General features: G+C 39.3%; 1 protein-coding gene and 1 long non-coding RNA gene across 3 annotated transcripts; both read right to left on the bottom strand.

Moving 5' to 3' along the window:
- Positions 1–1,368: 1,368 nt before the first annotated feature.
- Positions 1,369–1,831, bottom strand: LOC137579819 (uncharacterized). Its single transcript, XR_011032897.1, has 3 exons — positions 1,680–1,831; positions 1,491–1,608; positions 1,369–1,431 (listed from the first exon to the last, which is right to left on the bottom strand). It is a non-coding gene; the product is annotated as an uncharacterized lncRNA (long non-coding RNA).
- Positions 1,832–1,994: 163 nt separating this feature from the next.
- On the bottom strand, positions 1,995–9,436 carry Lmx1a (LIM homeobox transcription factor 1 alpha). Of its 2 annotated transcripts, none has more exons than XM_068293912.1 (3): positions 8,567–9,436; positions 2,688–3,557; positions 1,995–2,613 (listed from the first exon to the last, which is right to left on the bottom strand). In XM_068293912.1, exons 1-3 carry the CDS (start codon positions 9,288–9,290, stop codon positions 2,342–2,344), a joined length of 1,866 nt encoding a protein of 621 aa, XP_068150013.1. In that variant the 5' UTR covers positions 9,291–9,436; the 3' UTR covers positions 1,995–2,341. The 2 variants fall into 2 exon arrangements, with proteins under 2 accessions (XP_068150013.1, XP_068150014.1); XM_068293913.1 differs by having other exon boundaries at positions 2,688–3,554.
- Positions 9,437–24,076: the final 14,640 nt, after the last annotated feature.

Genomic DNA, 24,076 nt, shown 5'->3' with positions numbered 1-24,076 from the left:
ACGGAAATGTAAACAATTAGTATCAACAGGTACATATCAAATGTGTGGGCGGGAATAAATTACTAGACACACACACACACGGCGATAAGATTTCAAAAATCAAAGCAAAGAATTTCAAAACAAAAATTACATTTTAAAAACTTCAAAATCAATGTTTGCCAAGAGTGCTGGGTGTCCGTGGTGCTTTAATGTTCAATGCCAAAGTCCGAAAATATTTCAAAGCATGTTTTTCCTTTAAAAATGGAATGAAACCCGTTTTTTTACGGGTACGCTACTGATGGCATAACATTTCGGCACTAAAGTTGCTATTTACCAAATCCTTTCCTGATCGCACGTGTCTCAGCGATGCATGTGGGTCCGAAAAGGCTGCCAAGTTTTTAATGTATTAGTGTATCTGAACCTTTTTGTAGTCAATGCCTTTTTCAAAAAGCTCTTCAATTTTTAAACACTGATACCCTATTGTGTCCTTTCCCTGATCCACAATACTATGACCGTTGGGGTTAGTTTTATTTGCGAATAGAATTCAGTCAAAAGATTATTCATTTTGTTTTGAATTCAATAAAGTTTGCAAACAAGAATTAAATTCAGCACTAGCAAAAAAATGGGTAAAAATTAAAATAAATATAGTCTACATATTTGAATCTTTTTGATTTGTATTCGCGCAAAAAGGATCTCGGACACGTTTTTGTTATATATTTGTATTCATTATTTAAAAAAAAGGAATTAAAAATGTGAAATGAAATGATTGCTACGTGCGGTAGGATCAGAACTAGGATCGATGTTTAAGACCAGGATTCAGACCTTTTTGAATAACTCACAAGTAAAATATTGTCATTTCAAAAGTTATAAATTGAAACTTGAACAATCTATTGCATATATTAGAGGGCAAATTTGACTTATTTAATATGCCATACAGAATGAACTACTAGCAATACTTTTGTGAGCGTTCGATTTAAACCGATATAGCTCAATCACTCACTACATAGGACCGCATCGAACAAAACCAAACTCAATGATTGAGTGGACCGTAAAATTTAATACTCATTGCAGTTTTTTAGCCTTGATCCCTACATAAATGAAAATTATGATATGTTTTCATAATTCTCTTATGATTCTATTAAGTATTGAGACATAATAATTCATTGTATCATCTTTTAATTTATATTAATTTTATAAAATGTTTTTCTTTTAAGTTCCAACAAAAAACTAAGACATGTGTTTGGTTTCTCATCTGTTTCAGATACTATTATCCCACAACTCTTGTGAAGAAGCGAAAAGAACCATAAAACGCAATTGAACTGAAGAGTTGTTGTAGTACTTGATTTCAAACCGAAAACTAGATTCATTTAAAAGTTAAAAGTTTTAGCCCGTAACTTTAGCGAATTCAACCACTGTGCATCGTCGAGTCTTTGTCAGGTGCATAGCAAAGATCTGAAATTGGTTATCAATTTGAAAAACAGGAAAAACATTGAAAAATGTTTCATGCTAACATGGCAGGACGTGAGGTCTGAATTTGTCCATATTAAGGACGATCAAAGAGTCCTCTGTGACAACTTGATATTCTTCCTTGCTTGCTTCTTGAAGTATTCGTCTTTATACATTAGTTTCCTTCATTTTAAATGTAAATGTGGATATTTTTAAAAAATCAACAAAAAATATAAATTATTGAAAAGACAAACCTTTTCTATTTGCAATGAGCAAAGGATAATAGTGCCAGTCGGATTTTCGTCTCAATTCGTAAAGAGAACAACTATAAATTGCACTTGCTAATACAATATTTATTGATTTTTAGATTACAATTAATAACAATTTTTGGTTTAAAACTATTTACAAACAAAGGGGTTTCACATTGACAGTTGCTCTACATATGTACTATATAATTCTGAATGTTTTTGCTGTGGTTTTATGTTTTTACTTTTTATATTTCCTCTTTTTGGTTTTTTTTTTCAGATTTCGCCTTACACAAATCTAACAATAAATTATACTGCCACGCCTCAAATACGATTATGCACGAATCTTAATAATTCATTTAGCTTAGAAAATCACAATTCATATATATTAGTATGTAAAAATTCTTTTTTTTTTTAAATATTTTTTTTGTTGTTCTTTGTTGCAACTTGTTTATTATGCCCGATCCCAATTGCAAAAAAAAAAAAAAAAAAAAAAAAACAAACAACAAAAAAAGAAAATGAAAATTCAAATTGAATTATGCATTAAGTGTAAAGTAACAGCTGCCCCTTCACCCCTGCCAGACTAAAGGGTGTTATACAATTAAGGGAGGGGGGGTACTTGGAGCCGACCGCTAATAAATTCGTACGATGCGATTATTTCTACGTCATGTCTAGTGCTCCGAACTGAAGTACGAGTTCTGCATGAGATATAGCTTATCGATTGGATTAATTAGGCTGGTATTCAAGTTGGCCAACATGTCATGCGGATTGGAGTGGGAGTGAGAGTGGGAATGGGAATGCTGATTGCCCGACGAGCTGGTCGACTGCAGTTCCAGATTGTTCAGCGATAGCGAGTCGGCATCATCATCTAATTGATCGAAATTGCTGCCATCCAGCGACAGATCGGAGCTGCAGAAGCTGTCATTCGAATTGGCCGGATAATCTATAAAGACGGACAGATTGGGGAGATTAGCTTGATGTGATTAGTTCAAAGGAATGGCGGGCTAGGTTACTCACCATCCGGAGAGAAGGGCAAATTGGGGTTTAGTGGTTGGCTGGCAAAAGCATTGTCCAATCCACCCAGATAGCTGCCACTTTCCGTTCCAAGCTCTTGCTTAATGGACTTCTCCTCCTTTTCGTTGGCATCCTTGTCATCGGCTGCACTGGAGTTGCCGTTGCCACGCCCACTTGTGGCTGTGCCGCCATTTTGCTTGGCCTTGCGTTGAATCTTCTTCATTTTGGCCCGCTGATTCTGGAACCACACCTGTACCACACGCACCGACAGTCCCGTGTCCTTGGCCAAAGCTTCGCGCACCTTGCGACACGGTTTTGGCGATTGATCGAACGATGCCTTAAACTGTTTGCGCTGCTGGGACGTTAGGATCGTCCTAGGACGTTTGGGTCCCCGTCGTCCGTCACGTGGCCTCAGGAGGTCCTCCTCGTCCAGGCCAACGAAGCCGCAATGCTGGGCAGCTGCTGCGGCCAGAAACATTTCCTTCTCCAGGTCATGCCGAAAGCAAAATAGTTGGCCATCGCGCAGCATAAACTGTTCGCCCTTCTGTAAGGGCAAACGACAGGCATAGCACACAAAGCAGGGCAGATGGAAGACATAGTTAGGTATGGGACGCATCACCAGCTCCTGCGGCAGTATGGCATGACAGCAGGCGGCGCATTTGACCCCAAACAAGCGATCGTAGTCCAATTTGCAGTAGAGCTTCGAGTTGCGCACATAGCAGGTGTGATGCAGTTGCATGCCACAGTAGCAACATGCCAGACACTGTTCATGCCAATTGGCTTCGCCCACATTCATTAGGTATCGGTCATGGATCTTCTGGCCACAGCCTTCGCACAGTTCATAGTTCTTTTCGCATTTGATGTGACCAACTTCTGGAGAGAAAGAGGGTAACAGAAAGAGACAAAAAAGAGAGAGAAAGAGAGATGGAGGGGTGAGTGAGTTATAAAATCGATTTAACTACGTTTATGGCTAGCTTATGCCTCGTAAAGTAAACCCTCAGAACCGTAAACCGTACACATTATTCCCGCATCCAATGTTATGGGCGAACGTGGCGTATACGTGATGGCAGCATATGTTGCTGCAAAATTATCATGGCATGTGTTGCCGTGGCTGCTGCTGCTGCCCCCGATGCTGCGAGACGATGCTTTCCCCAAGGGTGTAGCCAACATTTTTCATACCAAAGAGGGTCAATCTCTGAATTTTCAAAGCAGAAATGTAAACAGAAGCAAGTGGAAAATGCTACACTGAATCACGATTTGATTTATATTCGGTCCCCTTTTCTTCTACGTCTTTGTTTGAATCATTTCTTGGCTTTTTGTGCTCATTGTTTCGCACTCTTCGAACTGTATTTTGACAATCATAAGTGCTGGCAATACGATACAACAAACAAAAAGAAAAAAAAACAAGCGAAAAACAAAAAAAGAAAAAAAACGAAGCAAAGAAAAATTATCTGTCGCCAAGTCAGTTCGAGCAACAGCTTGTATTGATAGCTTGTTGATGCGTAATTGAAACGTAAAGTTTTCTATATATGTACATACATTGTATGTATGTATTTGTATGTACATTGTAAGTATATAAAAACACATACATACATCGAAGTATAAAATAAAAAGATAATCATAACCATCAAAAGAATCCTAATTTCCAAGCACAAAGTTTAAATAATCAATCACATTATAAAAAAACAGAAAAGTAACGAGAGTTTAAATTCAAATTCTAAAAATTTTTAGATGCAGACTTGATTTGATACCAAACACACACACACGAACCCATACACGCACAGCAAACACCACTAATCCCCATGGCGTATAGAGCAAAACTCTTGAAACTGTAAACCAGTCATAAAAAGCCAAAAAAAAAAAAAAAAAAAGCAGTACCCGAAAACACGACAAAAGCTGCCTGCAGTAAACATAAAAAAATACCGATTTTATATATGACGACCGCCACGAAAAATGTATGGAAGCAGCTGAAAAATGAGGAGCTGAGCACCAAACTGGCAATGAAGCACCATGAGCAAGAGGAAGAGGAGAAGCAGGAAAAGCAGAGGAGGTGGAGCCTGTTATATTATATGGCTGTGGCTCAGTGGCAGAAAAATGTGCATGATTTATGGATGGCACAATGGCAGCGGTGTCAGCTATGATGTGTGTGTGTGTGTGTGCGCGCGTTAGAACCTTGGGGCTAGGAGGTGAATTGGCAGTGAAGAGGCTTTGAAGGGGCGCCAGGGCTTTGAGAGCTAAGCCAGTGAGTGCAGCGTGAAGTTGACAACAGCCAACACAGCCATGGTAACCCATGGTACTCTAACCCTAAGCCAAAATGCATGCGAATATATCTAAAGAGAATTTACCCCTTGTTTTTTGGAGCAGAGTAATTGTTCTTAAGTGGGTTGAACCAACACTCATTAGGATTTGAGATCTATGTTAAGAATTAGCTAAAACTAGATTTAGATTCTGTCTCATTTTCATTATTACTTGCAGCATGTCTAGGGTATACAAGAGTCTGATACTTGCAAGATAGTTGTATGGCTCTTTTTCTATGGATTTTTTACTTTAGTTGTCTATTGTGTGGCATAGCCAATCGAATTGCTGATAAGAGACGGTTTTTTTTTTTTTTGCATTTGCTGCCGAATCGACATGGCCATGGATCATTTGATAAAGCCCCTTTGTAAAGGACAAAAGAGCAGCGAGGAGTGATGTTGGTTTTTTAGAAGTTTGAATTTACATAGATACAGCCATAACACTTCTCGGCCATTGTTGAATGCAATATTGCTATTTCTGCATTGACATTTCGTTTGTGTAATCTAATCAGAGATTTATGGCATTTATTGTATTGTGCAAACTGTATGTATGTATGTGGCTATGGGTGCACTTTCAGTTTTTGCAGCACAAAGCAAACGTAACTAAGTAGAGACTCTCTAATTGATTGCCCCTGTACATCTCCGGCTCCCGCCCAGACCCTCCTCTTTTTCTCCATCCCAAACTCGAGGACCGCGATCTGGCAAAAAAAAAAACTTGTCGAAAAATCAACAAACAACAAGCGCAAACAGCTGAAACAAGTGCGGCACACACTCATGTCAAATACATAGATTAAACAGCAGATAAATCCAAAATCAACTTGATGATAAACAGAATATATAACCAGCTAATAGACAACGAACAGTAACGAAACAAAAACCAAAAAAAAAAAAAAAAAAAGCAACGCCAACAGCCAAAACCAAAGCTTGTTTTTGGGAGGGAGAACCCAGGGTTTATTTTATTTTGTCTTATCTGGATAGAGTTTTGGGCTTATCAGTGAATAGCTTGCCGTACCTCGTATCCCGTTACCCAAATTTATTGACATATTGACAGGCAAGCGCTGGTCTATGATGATAAATTGACAGACAGCTCAACAAAACGCTTAAAAGAAGGAGGAAAAAAACAACAAAAATAACGAAAATTGTGGCATAAATTTGGGAGCCCGTATTAGTTAGTCCACCAAGTCCACGTGGCACGGAGATTTCTGTTTTGGCATATAGACTGACTCTGACTGACTGACAGCTCATAACGTTGGGTCGTGGTGTGAGTTGGGTCTGGTAACAGAGCTTTAATTACTTTCTGGTCTAAATGGCAGCAGAATTTAAAGCCAGCGAAAGTGACACAGAGCTATGCATATGGCGCATAGTTTCAATGACTTTGCTCTCTCTCTCTCTCTCTTTCTCTCTCAAGTTCCACTGTCTTTATCTAAACACCGCAGAAACCAGAAATGCTGAGACGCACACCTGACACTGAGTGTGTTCATTTCCGTGGTCTAGCCCACCTAACGCCCTTTGCCCTTGTCCTTGCTCCTTTCTATCTATCGTATGCCACACACACACACACACATACACACAGAGCTCGGAAATTCCTTGATTTCACCCACTTTCGTTGGCAAATTGTAGGGCGTTGAATTCAAATTCAGAGATACAGAGATGATTGGCAAGCCGAGTTGAAGATGGAGACCGAGGCCGGAAACGGAAACTATTTGCTGGCATTTCAGCAAATGGCAAATGGCAAAAGCCAAACATTAATAGAAATTTCATATGCAAATATAAAGTTTAGCAGCAAGCAAAAAGCATTTCTCCGGCTATATGTGAGTTTGTATGCGTGAAATATTTGTGTTCCTTCTAGGGGGAAACAAACATATTTGTATGTACATATATATGTTGGTGGAGGAAGAGTTGGGGGTCGATTGTATATGTGTGTGTGTGTAGTAGTTCGTAGTGAAAAGTCTGCCCCAACCACAGCACGGCATCCAGTTTGGTTTCGGTTTTTAAGTTCCAACGAGTTCTGCGTTTGCAGCACACACATAGACACATCGTCTCACACACACACACACACACACACACACACATTGTTTGCACACTTTGCATTTTGGCCAGAAATTTTGCAAAAGTTTTCCAGCAACACTTTCGTTGCAGCTGCTAAAAAGTGTTGCCTACTTTGAGGCTACACTGGAGAGTGTATCTGCCATTGGACGCTTTTGTGTTTGTGTGTGTGTGTGTGTGTGTGCGGGTGCCTGTGTGTGGCCAGTATGTTTCTGTGTGAGTGTTCCACACATGCCTTAATAGCCTTTTATTGGTTGCACAACATCATCTCCTCCGACTGCGTCACTCAGGTTCATTGTCAAAATTATTTTGCGGTAAACTTGCGTTCATACTTTTGGGAATACTTTCTTCGCCACCTACTCCTCCACCACTCCTCCCCCTTCACCATCTCTCTTCTCTCCATACACTGACTAACCAACTTTGACCAATTATTATTATGACAATCTGTCAATATTAAAGTAAAATTTGCCTATTTCATTTTGTGTTGTTTTGGTGACCACAATTTTGGTTTTTGCATTTTGGTTTTTCGGTTTTAATTTGCATTTGCCTCAAAAAAAAAAGAGAAGAGTTTTTATCCCCACGTGTATTCATTAATCAAATATTCATAATAACACAAAAAAATATATATATTAAAAACAAAATAGAAAAACATTATTGACTTAAGTGGAACTTAATTAAAACTATAATAGATTGCCTTGAGCAATATCAATAATTTATTTGAAAATAATAATCTAATATTTCAATAAAAAGCCATAATAGAATTTATTAAAAATTAGTTAGGTAAACATCATAAATTTCAATAATTAAAACTCTTTGAAAATATCGAAAAAAGAACGCCGTCGTATGGTTTAATCAATTTGTGGCTTATTTTTCAATTTTGGTTTAATTTGTCATTTATCTATTATAAAAGATATACGGTACGATAAATGAGAGAGTTTTTGTCTCAAAGGATCAGCCAGTGGGGATTGTTATTGATCCCTTGCTTAATTAGAATCCTCAGTGATAGAAAATTTCAAAGTTAGCAAAAACTATTTGACCTAGTCCAAGTGTCCACCATCTAGCCAACCAATTGTATAAACATTTTATCCCTTATCTCTCGCTCTTTAATAAGTTGTTTAATCTTCAATTATCAAAGATTTCACCGGGCGCATTTAAAGGCCAGGCAAAAGACGAAGAACCTTCCCCGCCCTCTCGCCGACAACAGAAACCTAGAAAATCACACGCAAACTTCACAAAAATAATTTGGGCCAACTTTGGTTATGGCGATGCTGTAGGAAAGCAGAAGGACCACAGGGAGACCATGGTGGGACGCATGCAGAGGCTGCTTCACGCACATCTCTGGGAAAACCTTTGTGAAAGAGGATGATGATGACTATCAGAGAGATCTGCCACTAGGCACACACACACACACACACACACACACACACACACAGACAAATGCAAACACGCAAGTATGCCAAAAACGAAAAACGTGAAAACCCCAGAAACGGTACGAGCCGGTAAATGCCTCAACTACCGGTGCAAAATACTTTTGGAACATACCTGTGCGTCCACTGCAATCGGCAGACAATTTCGATGCCGTAGTCGACGCCGTCGTCGCAGCTGTAGACGCTGCCGCTGTACCAGCAGCAACAGCAGCAGCAACAGCTCCTGCTAATGATGTGGAGGCGACTGAAGCTGAAGCTGAAGCAGAGGTTGCTGATGACGATGATGTTGTTGGCGCTGTTGATGATGATGCCACAGTCGTAGCAGCAGCAGCAGCAGCCGCAGCAGCAGCAGCAGCAACAGCAGCAGCTGTTAATGTGTTGCAGGCGGAGGAGTTTGGGCTATGATTGTTGTTGTTGCCGCTGTCGGGGCTATGTCCTGTGGGCGTTGGGCAGCTGTTAATTGATGCTGGCGTGGCCGAGGCGGAAATTACGGATGCCGTTAATGAAGCTGTTCCTGCCGGGTTATTGTTGTTGTTGTTGTTGTTGTTGTTGTTGCTGTTGATGTGAATGTTGTTGCCGGAAATGTTTGTTGCCAAATTGTTGTTGCTGGTGTGCAAATTGTTGTTGTTGCTGCTGCTGCTGCTTATGATATTGCTGCTGCTTATGTTATTATTGTTATTGTTGTTGTTGTTGTTGTTATTATTGTTGTTATTGGTGCAAGAACTTGAACCCGAATTCGGACTATCCAAAAATCGCGCACCGCCATGATTCTGTTGCAGTGAATACAAACTGCCACCAACTGGATTCAAATTTGTGGGCATTGGATAGAATTCCAACATCTTATCGATGTCCAGAATACAATAATACAGTACCAAAATCCAATAAACAATTTGATGTTTTTTCGTATTTTCGTATTTTCTTTTTTCAAACTTTTCAAGTCAAAACAACGGGAAGAAAAAAAAATGTGGTCACGTTTTTGGGCACTTTTTGATATTTGTCAATTTGCACTTTGAAAAAAAAACATAACCATATCAACTAATAATATGTAAGGATATTATGGAAAAGACGTAGTTAATTTTTGTTTGAGATTTTCGCAAAACGAATTCGTTTCGTCGTGCTGTCCGCTGCTAAAAACTGAGATGAACCAGCTGCGTTCGCTGTCAGTTGGCGTGTGATCGAACAATCAACGAAATCAAAGCATTTCACTTTGCCATAACCAAAAGTCCCAGCTGAAATGTACCCCCGCATACACGCACACACTCACTCACAGACACAGACACGCAGACACATAGACACCCTTCCTTGCCGCTATAGTTATAGGTATGTTGCTGCTCTCGTTCAGTGCGCCGGCGCATGTTTACAAAAGCAACAGAGAGCGGCAAAAAAGAAAAGCAAAAACTCGGAAATTTCCCACTGCACGTGATGGTGATGGGCCGCACAAGGGTTGCACCACCACCAACCCTTGCCATCATGATGCCCTCCTGCTGGTTGCAGTGCTCTAGCTGCGCATGTCTCAAGTGATTATTATCGGCTTGAATTGACAATTGGGAAATTTACTCAAGCCAAATTTCCCTAGGGCATTGCCAGGCCACACCTCAGATGGTCTGCGATTGGCCAATGGACCACTTCCCCGTCCGCTTGGTCGACCATTTTCTGTGATGCGCATGCCGCCCCGGAATGGGAGCGGATTCGTGTAGGGGAAGCTAAGAGTGAAGAGTTTTTACTTTTTTTTTTTTTTTCTTTGTATTTTTTGTTTATCGCTGCTGCTGTTGTTGTTGTCGTCGCCTTGTGTCTTGGCATCAATTTCAAGCAAAAGTTGTGACTCTTAAGGGATTGGGATCGGGATTGGTATGATGACTGTGATGACGATGATAAAGGGGCGTGTTGTGGCTGCATGCAGCAGTTGCTGGTGCTGCTGTTGTTGCTGTTGCTGTCGTTGCTGTTGCTGGTGTTTGGTCACAAAGACATACTTGCACTTACACCCGCGGCAACTTTTTGCCCTGCTCACTGGACGACAAGGACAATTTCTTTCAGTTGGACGGCCTTTGCAGTGGAACAATTCGGACACAGAACGACATCAGTGGCTATAGCACCACCAAACACCACCCACATTAACACCAGCACCAGCAGCAGCAGCAGCAGCAGAAATGATGGCCTTGTCTTTGTTTTTTTCTTTTTTTTTTTTTGTTTTTGCATTTCACTCGGTTTTTTTGTGGCTGCTAAAGTTCGACAGAAACAACCTAGCCAAAAAACGAAATATAAGAGGAACAGGGTGATAACTTTTGTTTTCCTTAATACATTGAAGACCTAGGACTGATTTTGATCAGTCAATTGGTCCCATTACATAGGAAAAAATCATTTTTTAATCAAATAGACAGGAAAATTTTTAAGTAATTATGAATACATCGTTATTTTAATGACAGAAATTCATGAGGATCAGGAGATTTTGTTAAAGTAACTGAGGATATAACAAATTATTGTTTAAATTAATCTTTGAAGTTTGTATAAATTGTTTGTAAATTTTTCCTTAAAAAGAGATTAATTTGAAATTTGATGAATACAGTTTACAGTATAGTTTTTAAAAGAAGTCTCGGCTAAATTCAAGGATCTTGAATATATTCTATATTACTATTGTTTAGCAATTTAATGGACACCCTTTATGCTTTGCTTGGCCAATCTTAAAAGTAGGCAAGTCGAACCCGTTTTGGTAGAAACCAAGCGAAAAGTGCCAACTATTACTACAACCGCCCACATACACACACACATCAGAAATATAATCTTAGTGTGTGTGTGAAACGTTAAAAGAAAGCCGAACAGCAACAAGGAGAAAAACGGAAACTGAAAAGACAAACCAAACATGGCGCTGTGCATAAAAGTTTGGCTCAACTGATGCCTGATGCCTTTGCACTCCTCTTTAATGCTCTTCCTCTCGCCTCTTTCATCTCTTTATCTCATGTTTCTTCTTTTGTTTGGCGCTTTTGGCAACTTCTTGTTGGCTTTTGGCTTAAGACTGGGCTTTAGCTTCAACGATTTTCCACAGAACTCGGCAGAGTACCCAGACGCACACATACATATGTAAGTCGGATGGACGGTCGGTCGGTCGGTCGGTTAGTTGGTTGGTTGGCTGGTAGGTAGGTTTCGGTTTTGGCTTTGGCTTTGACTTGGTTGAGTTGGCCATGTTTTTGTCTCTCAGAGCTTAGAGAAATCTTAGAGGAGTCCGCGCGCCAAGTGAGAGAATTTGGCAAAGTTGTGCCTTTGGCATCACCTCGCCGCACTTGGCCAAAACAAGAAATTGGCAACGCATACTTTTGTTGCCTCTGCTCGGCTGTTTTTGGGCTGCTGCTGCCACTGTTTCTTCTTGGCTTGTTGTGAGTTGAGTTTTGTTGCCAGTTTGTGCAACTTTGAAAACTTTATTCTTTTCGATTGCGACTAGAACAAAGGCCATTGAAGCTGAAGGGGGCTCGCCCTCTCCTCCTCCTTCTTTAGCTATGCCCCATCCATTTGTTGTGTGTGGAATTATAACAAAGCAGGGAAAAAGTATTCAATAGTCGAATGTTTTGATATGTTATTTACTTCACAACAACAAATTATTGGAAAAAAGCAGCATTCAACTTTTAGCTAATATCATTTAATGTCCCTACTGATGCATTACCCTATGTCTATATTGTCTTATCTATATCTACATATATCCACATATTTCGAAATGTCAAACTTGTCCATTTATGACCATCAATTGGTAACAATTGCAATCGGAGGAAAAGCTCCCTGCCCATAATTAAACTATCTGCGTGAAATCCATTGAATTCGGTGACGAAAACTTCGGTCAGTTAGACCAGCAAGCCATCATATACTCCAAATTATGGTTTACAACGGGCATTATAAAGATAAAGAGACTAACTTCGATGGATGTCATAAATTTTCGCATATATCTAAATGATAGGAAAACAGTTTCGATGCATAAAAGCGAAAATTCAATTAACCTTGGCCCCCATCATGGGCGTAGTTCGTTGGGTTAGAAAATTCAATCAATGAAAGTTTGAATTAAATGTTTCTAAAGTAGAAACTTTAATCTTATTTAGGTTAAATATATTTCAATAATTTAAAGATGGTTTTGAAAAAAGAGTTTGCACCTTTCATCTACTCCCTACTCTTTTCCATAATTGCCACGTTTATGTTTGTACTCAACACAGAGAAGAGGGACGAGTTGCTTGTCAATGGGTTCTGTGCGGTTTATTTGCAACCCCATTAATCGGAATAATGATGTCATCATAGGACCGATAAGTTGCTGAGAGGCGACCACCGCAAATAGAAAGCAAGCGGGCTAATAAAATCAAATCGACAATGGGCAAAAAGTGGAAATTGTCATCAAACTCGTCCGTCAAATGGGAACAGGAATGACAACAACTACAATTGCAGTGCACACAGGCAGAGAAATGAATGAAGTAGGAGGAGGAGTAGATTAGGGAAGGGGTATTGAAGCCAAAATGCCATGGCACTGGAAACAAATTTAATAAAATATCTAAAAAACAAAAAACAACATAGGAAGGCAGAAAAAAAGCATACTGCAAAGGGTAGCACGGATAGTAGGGGTACGAGATTTGGGTTCAATGCATCCATTGTCCGTCTGCCTCTCATTTCTGTCAATGGTAAAGTAATATTGAATAACCACAACAACAGTAAGAACACCAACAACAACAACAGCAACAACAACAGCAGCAAGGGCACGCTCGGAAGCCTCAGGATAAATAGTTTTTGTGTGGCACTTCAATTATCATTTGAGCATGATAAGCGCTAAAGAGGCATGAAGAGTAGCAGTAGCTGTGGCAGTAGCAGTGGCAAAAGCAAAGGCAAAGCCAAAGGCAATGGCAATGGCATGTTCTATGTAGTAAGTAAACGTTTTGGGTCTAACCATTGAAAAGTGGTAAGAAAGAAACCAGTCGAAGTAACCGCACAAGACTGCTTGAGGGACCACCATCGATATGGGATAGGGGTCAATATGTTCGCTGGAGTGAGTCGATGAAGATGAAGGTTGATGGTTGCCTACGTTGCTTTTTATTTCGCATTGAAATGCTGGGCAGTCAAGTAGAAGGGCGTCTTGGCATGGGCGGGTGGTGTCATTGTTTGTTTTGGCAAAGACTCCTCTCGAACGCTCAAACGCTGCACCGATGCAGCTGCGCTAAGGATATATATATATCTGTGAAGAAATCTGTGAAGAAACCTGACTACTACTACTACTGCCTAGCAAACTGTCAACACAACGCGTGCTGAATATACTGGGCAAATGAGTTTTTCCTTTTCTCGAGAAACGGGCCACGGCCAGGCAAATTGTATGTGAAGTGTGTAAACAAAGGGTAGAAAAACACAGAGAGCTCTCAGAAGGGGCGAGGGAGAGGGAGAACAGCAGAAGAGTGCAGTATCAAGCCAATGCACCCGCTATGAGCAGCAGGCCCGACGACCTTAAGTGGGCTAATTTGATGGTCCCCTGCGTTGCTGTGTATAATCAACCCCCATTACCCCAGTGCCTATGCGTATGTGTCCAGATTCAGGTCTAAGGAAAAAGTGTTAAAGGATTTATGCGCGTAATTTTGCAGATGTTTAGATTTCAGCATCGACTCAAATCAAACATTCGCGGCTACACTGTGAGATAAACTGCAACAGAAACAATTTGAAATAAAACTGGAAATACTTAGACCTGATTTACATATGTAGGTTTTAGGTTTGCTCCTGGAAAGTCTGTGAATTTGATCCAAGCAGCAGGCTTACATTTTATTTATCCTTCAATTTCTTTTATGGTTGTATCTTGTTTCCTTGATTATGTTCTAGATATGTGCTCCAGTTTTAGTTTTTTTTAAAGGGATTTTCTCGCAGTGTGGTTCTGCCAATTCAGTTCCTGCCCGGTATGTGTGTCAACAGATATCGTTGTCTCAGCTTCAGTCACAGTCACAGTCTCCAACTCCCTAACCCCATTCCTCGTCCAGTTCAGTTCATGTTCAGTTGGGTTCCGTATTCAATTTGAGTCTCGGGCATTGATAGACATGCTGTCTGGCCGCTCTCGGGACACAGGACGCAATGGCTCAGGCTCTGTGGGCTCTGTGACTGACTTTAAAGTGTGTACATATATTCTTAAGTAAACAGATATATATATATATATAAATGTATGTGGCTCAGCATGTGCGCAATTTAGTTTTGAATATTATCTTTGTCTCCCTTACCCACCATGGCATACAAATGCCACGCTTCGACTCTTCGTGAAAGCCGTTTTGTTTGCTTAATGGCAATTTTAAGGATATTTATCCTAGGGACCGATTCCGTCTCAAGTTGAATTTACCTCAAAATTCATAAATTTTGTATGCGGAGACGCACATGTGGGAAGAATGGTGACTCAATTGATTCGCTGACCAATGTTTATTGCTTGACCAGTTTGTTTATTTGCCTTTTGCAGTTTTCTCATAATTTGTTTTGACATACCAAGTTCAATCGATGCACTGGCAGAATGTTTATGTCTTTGATTGAAAATGAAATGGTGTGAATTTTGCATTTGACTAACTAAAAAAAAAAAAAAAAAAACGTTGTGAATAAATATTTAAAACTCAACGGCCATATCTCGGCTATACCCTTCGACCAGTGATTTCCTGTGGCTGGTTCTCTTCGCTCTTCTGATACTTTGAAGTTGTTTTTATTTTCTCCCTCTCGCTCTCTCTCTCTCTCTCTCTATTCAATAGGGCTTTTGAGGTGGAGGCAAACGACCATGTCAAAGACAAATACAAATATTGGCAATACGCTAAAGCCAAAATCAAATAGAGCAGCCACATCGAAACCAATATTCATTTGCCGTCCACCGAAGCGGCAATAAATTGCTCAGTTGTTGCCTAGGGTGTGCACGGCAGCAGAACCAAAGCCATAGCCAGGACCACTTTAAGCCTTAGCACTAGCAACCAGCGACCAGCACCAGCATCAAAATCGGAAACAGCCTCAGAATGGGAATGAATATTCGCGAATCATAAGCGAAAACCATAAAAACTTATATTAACAAACGGCTCATTTGGCACATTGGGCGAATACTTTTTATGAAAGGATACTACTAATATTTACATTTTAGTTGAACTGATTACCAAACTATTAACTACTTCTTTCGTGTGCTGTCTACCTGTTTTGCTTTTTTTTCCTCATCTTTCCTCAAAGATTATTTAATAGACAGCACAACAAAGAAAGCAGATTGTCTTTATAGGACACCAAATTCTACGACTTTACTTAAGAACTCGAGAAATGCAATGGCCATTCCAAATCTAAGACGCTAAAACAAGTTGAGAGCGACAACTAAATGAAGCGAAAATGGACTGCGAAATTCAGAGTTCATCTTAAATGCTTGTAATATGTGTTATTTTCGGAATTGTTAATCGTATTTATCGAATCGAAAGTGTTATTAGTTCAAATGTTACACAAGAACCCCAAATAGATTTATAAGTCGTTTAAGAGATATAAGATTATAAATTCTAAAGATGTATCTGTTCTCGTATGAAATACTTACAGATTTTTGAGGGAAAGATCTCTCGGAAAGTGGTGTATCTTGCAGACCTTGTGAGAACAAATGTTCAAGATATATGTAAACATATTTTAGTTCCCTTCACTCTTAATGGTATATTTTGTTCTCATAGTTCCCATCTCGCTCTCAGGCGTATGTAAAGCAAAATATTTTCAAAATTCCAGAATCTTCAATTGAGATTATGCTTTTGTTAAATGTTTTCAACAAACTCATCAATTTTACGCATAATTTTCACAATATCACAACAACTCTAAAGCACTGTGGTGGTACGTGGGATGGAAAATGGTAAACGCAAAAGGAAGGAAGGCAGCCAGTGAGTAGTCAGTATTCAGTATTCAGTATCGACGACCTTTCAAATTGTTCGCGTGTGCTGCTGGTGCCCCTCTTGATGTCGATGCTGATGCCGATGCCAATGCCGATGCTGATGCTGATGCTTTTGCTTGACTATTTTTCATTTTGCTAGTACGATGGCGTCCATCCCGTTCTTGTAGTCTGTCCATGAATATTTTCTTTTTACCAGCTTGTTGGCACAGCAGAACGCGCATTTTCCAATTTCATTTGCGTTACGAACGCGGAATGTGAAAGCGCGGACGCGGGCGGTTCTGTTTTTTGGACGGGAGGCTCTCGCATTCATCATTGGCAGGGAGCGCCATCATCATCATCATCATCATCGGCTTTAGCTTTGGCATTGGTAACTGCCGCGGCATCATCATCGTCGCCCATCGCCCATCGTCAGCGACGACGACGACGACGTCAACGTCGTTATCATATCGTCCGTCATGGGCCAGCCATTTGGCCGTTTGAAAAAGCAACATTTCAGCCATATTTTTCTTGCTTTCAATTTAGCGTTGTGTGCTTTGGCCATTTTTCATACGGGGCTTTGATGCGTAAACCTCCATCACTTTGCTCCACTAACCCCCCTCTCGCTCGAAACATATTCGCTTTAGATGCTTTTTTCAGTTTTGCTTCGAAAAACGCAAAACGCATAAAACGCGTCCTTTGAGCGATTTGAAGTCAAGTGTAAAAAAACGTTTTTTGTTTTTTTGATGGTTTTTTTTGATGGTTTTTTTTTTGGAAATAAAAGAAAAATTGGCAAGCCAAGTGTTTTATATGTTTAATTTGGAAATATTTGAATTTTGCTTATTTCTTGGTTCAGTGGTCAGCACAAGTTTCGTTTTTGGTAGCAATTGGTGTGAACTGAATGCTTATCACAGAAAACGGGTGAGAAAAAAATCTTTCAATGCAATTTGGACAGTGTCTCGGCAAACAGTCCATATTCAATCTACATTAACGACAAACAGGCAAATATTTAAGGACTCGCACACGGACATAGACTTACACCCACAAAGGGGAAAATTCGCATACGAAAACGAGCGAAGGTCGCCCCCTTTTCGGTTTGCATTTGATATGGCAAACTACCCTTTGTGGCTATCGGCCACGGCAATCAATCTGTGATTCCATTGGCGGCACACAAAAACGTTTCAATTTCAATATTTACACAAATTGCCCAAATCGCTTAGTTTGATCAAAAATCTTGCCATCTCGTTATTTGTTTGTGTCTCTGGGTGAGAGAATGAGTGTGAGATTCTAAGGACTCATGGGAACAATTTCGTGTTGCCTCAAACGGCAAATCGATGAGGTTGACCCTCTGGGAATAATTTTCTGAAACTGAAATCATTTCAAATGGAAACGGGTGTATTTTGTATATTGGCAAAATGTTTACATAAGATTAAAAGCTTAGAAACGATTTTTGACTTGCTGATAACTCAGAGATTATCTAAAACGTTCGAAACTGAGAACTAAAACAACTTAACTTCATAATCAACTTATCTTTTGTCTGATGTTTGGAAGAGTTAACAAAAAAAATGTCAAGAAATATATTGCAATATCAATATAAAATATCTTTTCAACTGTGTCTAAAACAGCAACAAACAATAATAAGATTCGCAAGACTACATCTAGCTTTGTTAGCTTTTCGCCATAGCAAAGAGTTTGCCCACATAAGTAGGCAACAATAATTAAGCGCAATGGTTAAGCCATAACTATAAATGCTTTAACTAGTTGGCTAAACCTAGAGGACTAAATGAGATATCACTTGTAAGGATTAAAGGCAGAATGAGTTTTTGAGATTTCATCACAATACAATGACAGGGACAAAGATATAATTCTGAATACAAATATTTTGTATTGTTCGGGCTTTTAGCTCCCTTTTATTTTGAAAAATGGCAAGTAACAGAGATAGATAGAGTTAATATTGCCTATTGGACTGACGGTATCTGTTTGCATGTCGTTTTAGTATTGAACTGCAATTGCTGTGAGTTTGAGGCAGAACAATTTTGTGCTGACCAACCAAACTAAGCAAAATATTTGAACATTGTGCTTACGGGGCGTACATACATACATACATATACATAAGTACATACATAAGTCTGTATGTATAGAAAAGATAACCCCCGTGGCAGCAACCAATGGACACAGCATGGTGTTTGGGGTCAGCATCAAAAATGCTGAGGCATAAAAATACTGACCAAAAGAGTGTATAAAAACGAAAAAAAAAAAAAACACAAAAACGAAAAAGAACCGAAAAAAAACAAATACCAAACCAAAGACATCACTTGTGGCAGTAGTTTCGGGCCATGTGCAGCTTTTATGGTTGTTGTAGTTGTTTTTATTATTATACCCAGCGACAAAGCACAAACAAAGATACCAACACACATACACACAACCAATGGCTATCTCATACATATTCCGTTTACGTAGCCCGTTCGTTTAACTGTTGTTTTTATGCGCTGCAGACAAATATTTGCTTTCCGACAATAGTCATAAATACCAAAAGCTACATGCTCGGCATACTTAGAAATACACACACACACACGCGTATATACATATATATAGAATGAGAGGGATAACACACACACACACACACACATACACACATATGCACGTCCTGGGCGCAAATAGAAATCGAGGAAAGCAAATAGCGTACAGGATATGGTTTTTGGCAGCACCAGCAACAGCAGCAGCAACATTCAGGCAAGTGCCAACAAAAAAGCGAACAAGAAAAGAAACGATGCTAACGAAAAATGCGGCTGGCCGAAAAATGGTTGGATGGATGGGGACTAAATGAGGGAAGGAGCAGAGAAGGATTAGGGAGTGAGCGAGGAACGGGGCGAGGGTGGTGGTGCTGGTGATGCTGCCGTTGCAAGGCCAACCAGAGCAAACAAAATGGCTGCGCAAAAAGTGGCAGCAGTCAACGAAAAATATTAGAAAAAAAAGCTAGAAAAAACAATATCCCCTATACGTTAAGTCATTGATTGCAACGTTGTTTAGATACCCTGCAGTCAAGTGGCACTAAGATAAGCGCATGAACTGACTAACTTGTCCTGACAGTCTCTTCGCTTGGACTAAATACCTTTTCTTTTTGGTTCAAGTGTTTCGATTGCCTCTCTTTATTACTTTCCTAGTCTAGAGATTAGCTAAGATTCGTATAAACCCAAAAGTGGAAATATATTCGTTTACAATGTAGTGAGTACAGGGTATACGAAATTCGTTTTCCCAACTGGTAGCAATAGTGGCCAATACACACAAAGACATAGGATGAACATAGTAATGGTCGATGGGACATGCCAAAGTGTTTAACGAAATGGCGACCAACAACTGTGACACCATCTCATGGAGAAGAAAATTTACAATACAATAAGATCGGCTATAAGACATATAATGATAGAATTCACAGATCAGATTGAACTACAAAAACTTTTTGTCAGTTAATATTTTACTTTGCTTACAGATAATTTATAATTTAAGCCTAAAGAAAAAGTTCTTTACGATCTACAAATTGCAAATAAATTTTAAGCTGTTCACCTCTTAACTAGCACTTACGATGGGATAAATATCCAATATATATTTGTGAGGATTGGAAAATTTTTGATACTGAAATTGGAGTTGCAGCCCTTTAACTTATGAGCACCTGAGTGACAGCGAATATCAAACTTCTTTTTCTCACTCTGTTTCTGTAACTTACAGACTTATACACAAAGTCGCTGAATCCTAAGAAAAGGAAGGAAACTGATCTCCCTCTCTCTCTCTTTCTAGCAGAAAGAAGAGGAGTAGTAAAATAAGATAGAAATAGTACTTAGCTTTTATATTGAACTGATTTTTTCTTTCTCTGCCTTTACGTCTCTCTTTCTTTCTCTATCTCCATCTCTATGTGGTTGCAGTTGTGTCGATGAAGATCACTCTCACAGGTAAACTTTCCCTTATACCTCTCTGATGGAATAACCAACCGTACACCATTGGAAAGTATACAAATATGTACATTTATTTCACGTTTCCGGTTCTGATTGAAAGGTAACAAATAACAAATCACTTTAGATTTAAAACACCTCAATCCTGAGAGTTAAGTGTGTTTTAGATAATTGAAATCATGTCATCTATAATTATTTGATAGATTTTATATCAAACTATTAAGATGTTGTCTTTTTCTTTGGAGTTTCATAACAAAAGGTGCACTTTAATTCATATCAAGGGCCGAGAAGATATTTATAAGTACGAGGGATTGTCGTTTGGCCAAATCTGGTAAACGATTCTCTGCAATTTCTTTAATTTTTAACAATATGTGAAATTTGTTTATTGTATCATATTCATTCTCAACTGCTTTCTTTAAAAGTTAACTGACATATCCAAAGATTTAGTTTGGTTTGAAATTGAATGAGAAATACTAACAAAACCGTTCTACTGTAGCCTACACCTTTATGAAGGGAAATGGCCAACTATTCTTGCGCTAAAAACTTCAAAGTCACAGAAAAAGTTTTTTTCTGCAAATAGAAAACGAAATGATGGAAAATTGTTACCATTTGAGCAGACTAGGAACAAAGGCAAAGGACTTATCCATGTGAAAAATCTATGCCGCGTGTCCAATGCACACGTTCCCATTGCTCTAGGGCTCCTCTTTCTGTCTCTCTCACTCGCTCGCTCACACTATGCCTTTAACGCATTACACCTTCGGACATTGCTGCCGGGATTCGGATGTTGGTATTGAAGTTGGAATCAGAACTGAACGACCCACTAGGCAGGCAAAACAAATAAACAGAGCTCACGTGCCTTCCCAGAGATTATCCGCGCATCACAATCAAAACAACAACACCAACAACAAACAAACTACCCGCCATTGAGAAGCGGTGAGTAGATTTGATTGTGAGTCTGGAGACCTGTTTGATTTGCACAGAGCACAGAGCACAGACCACACCCTATCCTGACCCTTGGTACTTGTATGTACTCCTTCTCCGTTCCCGTCGATTTTTTTCTCTCAATTTTTTTTCTTTTTCTTTTTTTGCGATGCTAATCTCAACGAAATGTTACAAAATGTTTAACAATTAAGTAGCGACACGCGCTGCCACGTTTCAAGTGTATGTGTTTTGTGTACTGTTGTTGTGTGTGAGTGAGTGTATTTGGTGTGTGTCCTGCCTCGGGGCAACGTTCGTTTTTTATTATTGACTGATATCGCTTACATGAGATGCATAGATACGAGATAAGAGAGCGCTCGGCATGACACTTGAGGCAATTGAGAGAAGGACGAACGGTTGGCCACTTGATATTATTATTCCATTCCAAATAGTATATATGTATGTATGTATGTATATTTAATATTCCAATGACAATGCCGATCATCACACCGATAATCAAATGCAAAGGGCCAATCAAGAGTTTAAGGACATTGTCAAGAACGTTTCTCGATATGATTTGATATTTGTATACATCTTATTTATTTATTTACTATTTCTAGGGTTAAGACTGAACTACTCTTCATTTTAATCATTATAAATTACAAAATTTAAAAAAATAATCACTTTTCTCCCTTTTTTAATCCATAAAATTGATCATAGCTAACATAATCAAGTTGGAATAGGCGGAGAATCCAGAAATCTAATTGAAAAGCCGACAAAATTCATTCCACTGAAAACAAGTTAAGTTTTGGCATTTAAGTCTCTGAGTAGATTGCAGGGAATAGGATGCTGTAATCAGAGCAGAGGATCCTAATAGGTACTTGCAAGGAATAGTTTTGTTAGTAACTAAAACTTCTAAAAATATAGTACAAAATCAGGGTGATTATTCCAATTTATTAGCATTCATGAGCCAGAGATTTTAGTTTAGTTTATAATATTTAATTGAGTTCGATTTAAGATTGAACGCTTTGAATGAAATATATAAGAAATTGAATGAACGATTATACAGTGGTTAGACTGTAAATTGATTATCATATTTGGTGATCCTTTATGAATAGAAAAAACAGAGAAGAATTTTAAATCTATTGTAAAGGAAGAGATATGTATATGAGAGTGTGGGATATCTTTTCTTTGGGTTTACTGGTTACAATCGGCATAGCCGAATGTATGAGGCACTTATTAAAAAAAATGAGAGAAAGAAAGAAAGAAGGAAGGAAGGATGGGAAAAAAGAGAAGAGCGTGGCTGAAAAACCGCCACCAAAACTACTGCAATAAGCAGCAGGAGCACTACTAACAGCAGCAGCAACAGCAGTTGCAGCAGACCAAAAAAACAACAAAAATGAAGAAAAAGTCACGACAAGGAAGCGATAAAAGCGACAGAGTAAAAGGCAGAGTCAACGACAAGGCAAACACGAAAAACGACAACGACAAAGTGCGGGAAGTTTGCACAAGGACATTGCTGCACTCACCACATGCATGCACACAAGGATATGAAAGGACACACACACACACACACACACACACACACAAGACACAGACAAACTAACAACCACATGGCAGGCAAATGACACAAACAACAAGGACAACAGGAAAAGAAAGGACAGAACAAGAAGATGAAGAAAAAGTCAACATGACAGCAGTGCAAAACAGTTAAACGAGTCCCTATGTAATTGTATGGAAAAGCGTTGGTGTCCTCTCTATATATGTGAGTGTTTCTGTGTGTGTGTGGGGTGGCTGGACAACCAATTGAGGCTCCACTTGTCATGCACGCACGAACATGAAAAGAAACACTCACACACAGCAAACGAACGAACGAACGAGCGTGCATGCGTGCGTCCAATGTCAATAAGACTCTTGCCCTGGCACTGCCACTGGCCTCTCTTCTTCTTCTCTTCACTGTTTTTGGCTTTTCCAAACGACCCCCCAAAAAGACTCCCATCCGATGTCCTCCCTAGTATGCTGTGGCCATGCGCTTCACTGCATCCAATGACAAACCAAATATGTTTCGTGGTTTTTACGCACGTTGCGTCCCGCAAACCAGTACCACACACACATAACACCTCACCACAGTTTCCACACAAACACACACACACACAAACGCATTCTGGAAATCAATCAGTCCGCCTATGATACGAGTCCATGTCCATGCCCATGTCCATGTCCATGTCCATGTCCATGTCCATGTCCATATCGTTCAGTCAAAAGTCAATGTAAATGCAAATTTTCGCCTTTTTGTGACTGTAAATCTGAATCTCACTTTAGGCTTGTGCCTCAAATCCGTGACTTTTTCAATGATGAAGTGCATGTTACTATGTCCCATTTCTACTCTTTCACAATCCTCTCCAGTCGCTTGTCCATTCTGTTTGTTGGATCTGTTGACATTTTCACATATGTATGTACATACACACATTTGCCAAGGGCCCACAATCGGTGGGCAAGTGGTCATGACTGTATTGTAAGCCACAGTCGATTTCCCACTCAAGTGTATGCAGGACCTGGACGAGAGTTGCAAGTGTTGCAAAGTTAATTACCAACTTGCCTCAATAAAATACGTATCCTCCCAAAATGCAATTGAAGCAGGTGCTTAAAAGGACAATTTTATGAGCTAATTTAAATGTTTTATATGAATGAATTGAAGAAAAAAAGGGAATGCCGAAAAGAGCTATAAATAAAAATATCGAATGATCTCCAGTCTTTAATCTAGGTTTTATTTTAAGGCTTTAAAGAAAATTAACCAGTTTATTGGGATCAGGAAATGTAGTTTTCAACATGTTATACTTATACATACATACATACATGTATGTATGAACGGTGATGTATGTGTAGCTACGAGCGTGTGTGTGTTAGCAAGGATATA

The sequence above is a fragment of the Drosophila tropicalis genome, unplaced genomic scaffold, assembly GCF_018151085.1.
Source record: "Drosophila tropicalis isolate 14030-0801.00 unplaced genomic scaffold, ASM1815108v1 contig_805, whole genome shotgun sequence".
Classification (NCBI taxonomy): domain Eukaryota; kingdom Metazoa; phylum Arthropoda; class Insecta; order Diptera; family Drosophilidae; genus Drosophila; species Drosophila tropicalis.
Note: the sequence above shows the minus strand (reverse complement) of the source record. Positions and strands in the feature narration are given on the sequence as shown.

Excerpts from the sequence above, each read along its gene's own strand:
- Lmx1a (XM_068293912.1), bottom strand. The coding sequence starts at position 9,290 with ATGTTGGAATTCTATCCAATGCCCACAAATTTGAATCCAGTTGGTGGC. Across the intron at positions 3,558-8,566 it reads CGATTGCAGTGGACGCACAG|AAGTTGGTCACATCAAATGC; the intron begins GTATGTTCCAAA and ends CTTTCTCTCCAG. Across the intron at positions 2,614-2,687 it reads TTTGCCCTTCTCTCCGGATG|ATTATCCGGCCAATTCGAAT; the intron begins GTGAGTAACCTA and ends CCGTCTTTATAG.